This window comes from Asterias rubens, chromosome 6 (genome assembly GCF_902459465.1).
Source record: "Asterias rubens chromosome 6, eAstRub1.3, whole genome shotgun sequence".
Classification (NCBI taxonomy): domain Eukaryota; kingdom Metazoa; phylum Echinodermata; class Asteroidea; order Forcipulatida; family Asteriidae; genus Asterias; species Asterias rubens.
In genome coordinates this window covers 16911221-16919633 of record NC_047067.1, presented here as the reverse complement: position 1 = coordinate 16919633, position 8413 = coordinate 16911221, and the positions used below count along the sequence as shown (strand labels likewise).

Genomic DNA, 8413 nt, shown 5'->3' with positions numbered 1-8413 from the left:
AGTCGTTGGCTTTGAGTGTGATGTACTTTTCATGGGTTTACCCTTGGTACTACTCGAGCCCTTAGCTGTGCTCTTTACCATTGTAAATAGTCACGCGCGGAGCGCCGTGATATGTTGTGGTAAGTCGCGCACAAAAAAAAAGAAGTTTTTGTTATATTTTTTTTATTATTATTATTATTTTTTTATATTATTATTAATATTATTTGGATAATCGCGCGAAAGAAAAATTCGCTAATGCGTTAATATCACGTGGATAGTGATAGGAGACGCTAGGGTACGTACGTGCAGTAGCGCGGTCTTTTTCAATTTTGACCGGTACTGAAGTTCGTCCCTCTTTCCGGGCGGTACTGTGTATGTGGGAAGAAAAAGACCGTCCGGTCGATGTTTCTCACAACAGCGCCCTCAATAGTCCCTCGATCCAAGTCACCGCGGTGTCGAGGAAGGAAAATGGCTGACCATGGAATTTATCGAACGGCCTTACCGGCGTAAATTCCTGGTAGCCCGGGGACTGGCTCAGTCTGAAAACAGACGGGGCAAGGGAGAGGCCAAGGGAATCAATGTGTGGTGAAGAGGTTTTCAACTAGTGGTTTTATCCCAACGAGGCCTGGTTCTTGATAATTTTACCGAGACGAAGTCAAGGTAAATTATAAAGAACCAGGCCTCGGCGGTATTAAACCACTAGTTGAAAACCGATTCAACACACTTTGATTCCCATTCATAAATACCTTTTCGGTCAAAAACATCATCACTTTTTGGTCAAAAAGTAAAATAAATGCAAAAATTATAATTGTTAAATGATTTCTTTCAACACAACACCCCTCCAGCTATGAAATGGTTTAGCCCTCCCCGCCCTCGGGTAAACAACTCCTTAAAAGGGAATGCTGTGCGCGTTGCGCCTATCGCGTATCGCGTGATGTGGCACAACTGTTTCAGCCATTGTTCTCGACCAATAGGAATGAAGAAACTGTCTTTTAAGAACAGGTGCAAGGTCGCGTGTCACGCCCATGAATTGACACTTTTTACCAGTCATAAACAAAGGTTTTTACACACCAATGTGACGCGCTCTCCACCAATAGGAATAGCGAAACTGTCTGAGGTATTTATGAATACAAAATAATGCACAGAATAGTCAGTAGCAAATAAACAATGAACTTCAAAATAGTAAAATCAGTGTAAAGACAATAAAAATCCAAACATTTGAGAATTTTTCTAGTTTTTCTCCTTTTTTGAGCAATGTTAAATTCAATGCATTTTGTCAATGTTTTATAGAAAGCATCTCATTATATTTACATATTTAAATGTACAGTATGTACAATGATTAAGTGATTGATGAGCAAACATAACAAGAATTCTGAGAAGCAAAATATGAGCCAACATCCGCCTCTGTACCTGACACCATCATCTATCAAAGTCAAAGGAACATTACAGAATTGGTTTTTGCTAACAAAACAGTTGCACTTTATGTAATCCACCATACACATAAACTGACAAACCTGTAGAAGTTTCTGGGTCACAATAAAATAGTGAAAAAACGGTTACAAATTTTGCATTGCATCGATGCCAAAATAAAAATGAATAAAACGCTCACTGAGCGATAAACTCCAAACGTGAACTTAGACTATTTTTTTCTCATCAAATATGACATTTCAGACAGAACGTTTTATGTAAATCTATGATGTTCACGATTTTTGTTTCTTACCAATTCTGTAATGTTCCTTTAAAGGCAGTGGACACTATTGGTAATTGTCAAAGACTAGCCTTCCAATTGGTGTATCTCAACATATGCATAAAATAACAAACCTGTGAAAATTTGAGCTCAATCGGTCGTCGAAGTTGCGAGATAATAATGAAAGAAACAAAAACACCCTTGTGTGCTTTCGTTACCTCAACTTCTTAATCTGAGGTCTCGAAATCAAATTCATGGAAAATTACTTCTTTCTCGAAAACTACATTACTTCCGAGGGAGCCGCTTCTCACAAAGTTTTATACTATCAACCTCTCCACATTACTCGTTACCAAGTAAGGTTTTATGCTAGTAATTATTTTGAGTAATTACCAATAGTGTCCACTGCCTTTAAGATGAGCATCATCTTTTGTGTGATTTTCTCTGTTTGTGCTGATGTAGTAATAAAACTACAACAGTATGCAAAATTTTGCCAACTTTGGTTATTTTCAAATGATTAATAATTCAAAACAAATGCCTTTTCTTTTGTCTTGAACAAATCATAGTTATAATTTGTCTATGAAGTGTTTCAAAATATGATTTGTTTCAACTACCTTCTTTTTCTTTTTGTTCATAAATGTTTTTTAATAAAGCTTGCAGATTGAACGTTTGAAACTTAATGTGATCAAAAAAGTTTAAGCTTCCACCTTCAAACAAAACAGCAAAGTTATGCTCAAGTTTTCCACCAAAACGAGTCTCAAAGTAAACTAAGTCTGAATAACCAGACTTGTGTGGAAAGAGTATCCAAGGTTTACTCCAGGAGAGACCACCATCCACAGAAAGACGCATTCCAAGATTAACACGCTCAACAGAGTCCACTGGGTTTGAAAATACAAGCCAGTTGCGATGGGGAGTTAAAACTTTGTGATGGCCGATACCAAAAGAGATGACACTTCCCTAGATAAAGAGAATAAAGAGGGCAAAGAAATAATATCATTTGGTATTAAAATATCAAATATACAAATTGTTTTTATCGGTGTTAGCAAGTGTGTTGTGTTAGCAAGTGTGTTAGCAAGTTTGAATAGTTTATTAAAGAGTTCAAAGGCAGTCAAACAGACTTCATCAGGCAAGTCCCCTGGCGTAGATGGAATCCCTGCAGAGATTTTCAAACATGGAGGTGATTGCATGAAGAGGAAACTTGCCCATCTGTTTAGGCTTATCTGGATAAAGGGCTCAGTCCCCCAGGAGTTAAAAAGACCCATCAATATTACACCTATACAAGCGCGAAGGTGACGGCACCCACTGCGACAACCACCAGGGCATCTCCCTTCTCTCAATCCCTGGAAATATACTGGCAAGGGTCGTACTGAATAGATTGACAGAGCAACTAGTAAGCACCATCTACCCTGAATCCCAGTGTGGGTTTAGACCAGGCTGAGGCACCCAAAGACATGATATTTGCAGTCAGACAAATACAAGAGAAATGTCAGGAGCAAAATCAAGACCTGTGCATGGTATCTCATAAAGGCGTTTGACACCACTTCATACTTTTTAAGAACTTGCCAGTATGTAAATACCTACAAAGTTTCAACACAATCCCATTATTACTCCGTGAGTTATACGACTTCAAAAAGTGCACCTTTAATGCCACGTCACATGACCTTCGATGACGTCATTGATTGCTTAATTTATACTCTGTACATATTGTGAGTCGCTTTTATCTGTACTTATTGGCAGTTTTCCCGCCTTTTTATTATTGTTCATTCATATAAATCAAATTCTATTTAAGTTCCTGAATATCTATATAGGGACCGGTTATTTTGTTTTTTTAACCTCTTACTGTGACAGTTTATAAAATTTACTCCTGTGATATTTTGTACTCTTATTTTTTGTTTATATTCATTTTAATTTTCCGTAACATTCTTAAATATTTACGTAATTTTTATATCGTAATTTTATCATGTGATTTTATGTTTACTTTAATGTGTTATATTGTTTGCAGGGCCAAAATGGAAACCATTTTTTTTTACACTGATTTGGCTTACCCTGAGTAAATAAAGGAAATAAATAAATAAATAAATAAATAAATAAATAAATAACTAAATAAATAAATAAATAAATAAATAATAAATAAATAAATAAAATAAATAAATAAATAAATAAATAAATAATAAATAAATAAATAAATAAATAAATAAATTGATAAGAAACTTCACACATATGACACCTGCCTGACAGTCAACATGTGTGTAAATTTTGAATTGATTACACAAGCTTTTCCCACACACATCTTCAAAAAAAAATTCTGTCTGAAGAGTTTTCAACCTGAGGGCGCCGCTGCGTAATGTGATGTCGTGAATTTGCACTGCCAACCTTTGCCAGACACTAACATCGTTGAAAGCAACTTCATAACTTTTGCCACTTTTGAATTACAAGGCACTTCCGGTTTTGACCGGAATAGATGTCATGTGAGGTCAAGCACACGGAACACAATGAAGACCTAATTTATCCCTACCCAATCCCACAAACAGAAACCTACAGTTTCTGTGGCTGATTTTATACGGATTTTTAAATACTTAAAATAGTGTAGCTTTATGATGACATCACATTGCCTTTCATCACTGAATGTTTTGCTGCAATTGCTCTTAAGGAACCATGCAAAAGCCGCATAGAACAAATCTTACATTATTTCAATGACTTGCAGTAGGCTGAAAAATACAAATTAAAAAAGTAATAAAAAAAGTTTAACGAAAACAAGAGCTGTTTTACTGCACCGGCTATGAAACAGCTAATGAACAAAAACAAGGTAGTAATGATATGAACATAGCAAACAAGTATACTCACAGCACAGCCACCTGTTGAACTAGGCACCCATGCCCCATTTCTTCGCTTGAACCCTGGTTCAATAAGAGTCATGTCAAGCTGAATAGCTGAAAGTGTCCGACCACCATCAAAACTATAGCAATGAGCCCTTGGATGGAGAGGATTTAGTGTGCGAGAATTCATGTACAGAGTGCCATCTTCAAGCTCTGCAACCTGAAAATGCATTAAAGGCAAGGATTTAAAATTAAAAAAATTGTGGCACAAAACTCATACAAAAGACATAGTTCTTCTTTATATTTGAAAATCAGTTGTTAAAAGTAAATTTAGGAATGTTAAAGTCACCTGGAAGTGGTATTTTTTCAAAATAAAGCTTTTGTCACTAATATATGTGTTTTGATTAGTGGAATGTGAATAAACAGTTAACTAAGGTTTTAAAAAAATCAGTTCTTATGTTATTTACAAATTTAAGAGTAGACCCCGACCCGAGAGGGCGCTGTTTGTGACGTCAATCGAGGCAGACTTTGCCTGTTATGCGTAGAGTAAACACAATTGCAAAGTACATGTACGGACCAAGTCGTTTCAACAACAAAAAATTGTTTTTTTCCGGCAATGCCGTCCAGGTGTATTGCTGCTGAATGCAGAAAAACACTTTTTGAAATGTACCAACTCACGACTTAGACGTACATGTACTTTGCACGTGTGTTTACTATACGCATTGCAGGCAAAGTCTGCCTCGATTGACGTCACAAAAGGGGTAGGCGGAGTCAGCCCCCCAAACAACTTTATATATTTTTTAAACATATAAATCGTGACAAACTATTACTAAAAAAATTGTTTTATTGTTCGTAAGCATATACTCTTATGTTTGAAAGAAAACAAATTCTATTTCCAGGTGACTTTAAGGTAGCTCTGCACCTAACCTAAAGAGTTAAGGGGACTGGATGGGACAGTTTGTTTAAATTTGATTGGCTACCAGATAAATATTGAACCTCATACACTGTGTTCATCCTGCTTCCTTTTTATACAAATTTCTACAAAAATTATATTTTAATTTCTATAACTTGAATCGTTGATTCTGATTGGTCAACCCTTAGCAACCAGAGATGCGATACAAATGGCCTATGGCTAAGAGTGTTTATGAACCGGATGCTTTTTGGCTTATTTTCCGTGTCATTTTTAGAGAATGTGGAACTTGGACATCGTTGAATATATATTTTTTTTCAGGAGAAAGGGCACGGCAGCAAAATGATGATGAGAAAAGGGCACGGCAAAAAAGTGGGATTTTTGAAGGGCTTTGCGGTAATTGGTATGGGCATTGACGGCAATTGCCCTCGTTGCTGTTGTGCAAGTATCAGGGCTACCTTTATTACAAGTCTGACATACACATTTAGTGCTGCTTACCTGGACTTCATTAGGGTGAATAGGAAAACCACTAGAATCTTCAGATGAGGATGTTTCAGCTCCAAGGTGCCACGTTGTACCTCCATCGTCACTGTATATCACGTTCGAGAGGTTGGTACAATTGGAGCAAATATTGATAATGCCCTCTACAAACAAATAAAAACAAGAAAACTCGTGTTTAACACAAGTGCCCGACAAGCCAGTCAGTATTTTGACATTTGACACATGTAGAACAGAGTGTTTTTTTTTCCCCACAAATATCTTAGCCAGTGTTGTGCAATGTTGTGCTGTGGATCTGCCATGTACATGTAGGTAGGAATGACCAATTGATGAAAACATGCATAACCCACCCACTGCCCCCCCAAAGGAGACTTAATCATAATCGAAGTGGGTTGGGTAGAAAGCTGGCTGCGACTGTCTGACTGCAGCACATCTTGCAGGTAGCAGGATGTGTATGTGGATGGATTTTTCCAGCATTATCTCTAACGCTACTTTATTTCCGAGAGCTAAGAAAAAGAACAACTTGACACTATGGGTGCTGTAAAAAGAAGGGAATTCTTTGCGTGTACGCTTTGGACATGCAGTGCAAGGTGGGGTGCTTTGTTTTTGTTCAGTGGAGTTGCTTGCAAATACATTTGTAGGTATCGGAGGCAACATATTTTCTGTAATAGAATTTGGTTTCCTGGGAGTGTACATGTCTTGTAGGCCATATGGAAACAAATTTGGAAGCTGAGCTACTTTGGTTGACTTTAATTTGACATACGTGTTTTACTGCTCTTTTGTGGTATATAATGTCCGGTTCCATATGTGATGGGCCTCACTCATTGTTATCAATGTCCATTGATGGCTCATGCAGCGTTTGGTCTTTTTAGCTGATGATATTGAGTCCAGTGTAGGCCAGGAAATGTTTTTTTCGGCAAATTTGTCTAGCAAACTATTTGGCCTGAACATTTGTTAGTACAAAAAAGATGGCTACTTGCTTGCATGCTCTGTGTTTGGCTCTCCCATTATTGATAAATTTTGCTGTCCACAGCCCTCTATGCAGTGTAAATTTTATACCAGATGAAAGGTTAGTGGTTGCTGACCAGAATGGTTGCTTTCCTGATGGATTTGCTGCTGAGAAAGATGGGTTATGTCGTGTTTTCCCATCAGAATTTCCTCAACTTCTACCAGTCTTCAAAGGCAGTTGCATCATGCAGTCCACACCTGGCCGATTCCATTGTCACGACCATGCCACCCTTTGTCCACTCCTGCATTCAATGGACTACACCAAGCTACATGTACATGTACCTGCCTGTGTGCATCCAATATGGCTGACCATCAAACTATCTATTGGATACCACAGCTCTAGAAGTAAGTTTGGCAAAGCTTCAATTAACTATTATCAAACTCTACAGCTACATTTAATCTACCCCTTGCAATGTCTGGAGACATTGAAGTCAATCCTGGTCCTGTTAAGGACCCCTGTGGTAATTGTAATCGCCCAGTAAAATCCAACCAAAGATCTCTCCTATGTGAAGATGCAGCCTGTATTGGCATCAGAAGTGTATTCCTGAGATGAACATTACCCAGTACACCCTGCTCATCTCAAGTACAATTGACTGGTTTTGTCCCAACTGTTTGAGTGCATCACTGCCATTTTCTTCATGCAGTGACACTTCATTCCAAGAAGCTTTTGCCGACTTGCCAAACTCCTCTCATCCATCAGTTGACATCAGAAGACTTCCAAGTGTATCCGATAGCACCCTATCAGCCCCAACCGCATCCCGTAGTCACCTATCTGGGCTGTTATTTAATGCTCGCAGTGTCCGAAACAAGGGTTTGGATCTTGCCACTTCAATCGCCTCTTCGACCCCACCTGACATCCTGGCTCTGACGGAGACTTGGCTCAAGGAACATGATTCAGACGCCATCTTGGGACTCCCTGACGACTACTTGATCTTCCATAGGACCGTCCCTCTCGCGGTGGTGGCATCTTGACTGCAGTCAAAGCAAACCTTCATCCTGTCCACCATGCCGAGTTTGACTCCCCCGATCTTGAACTCTTGTGGGTGTCGTTATGCTGCCAGCGAGGTAGATGTCTTCTTGGTACATTATATCGCCCTCCCTGTGCCACTACTTCGTTTTGGGATGATCTCAACGCCGTGGTCTCAAGAATGGATCACTTTCTTCCCAAATTTGACTGTATTATTTTCATGGGAGATTTCAACATTGACTGTAATCCTGCGGTAGCCGACTCCCCGAACCGTTTTCGTTTGTTTGAACTTGCCGACTCGTTGAACCTATTTCAGCTTGTCACCGACATCACTCATCCCCCTTGTAGTAATGATACCATTTCTTCTGGGTCCACTATCGACTTGGTCTTCAGTAGTTCTCCACATAACTTTGTATCCGTTGAGACTGTTCCCAACCCTGTTACCAGCGATCACCTTGCCGTTCAGTTCGTCACTCGTCTGAACACTTCTCCTCCGCATCCCTCTGTTGTTAGACAGTTTTGTCTTACAATCCTGATTCTATCTCTCATCT

At 38.8% G+C, this 8413-nt stretch overlaps 1 protein-coding gene across 1 annotated transcript; it reads right to left on the bottom strand.

The window, feature by feature from the left end:
• Positions 1–2031: 2031 nt before the first annotated feature.
• Positions 2032–6033, bottom strand: LOC117291758 (sialidase-3-like; the record flags this gene model as incomplete). The annotated part of the gene is given in 3 exon segments (XM_033773655.1): positions 2032–2620; positions 4508–4699; positions 5888–6033. Coding segments are annotated over 3 exon segments (689 nt in total), but the record flags the coding sequence as incomplete, so codon positions are not given.
• Positions 6034–8413: the final 2380 nt, after the last annotated feature.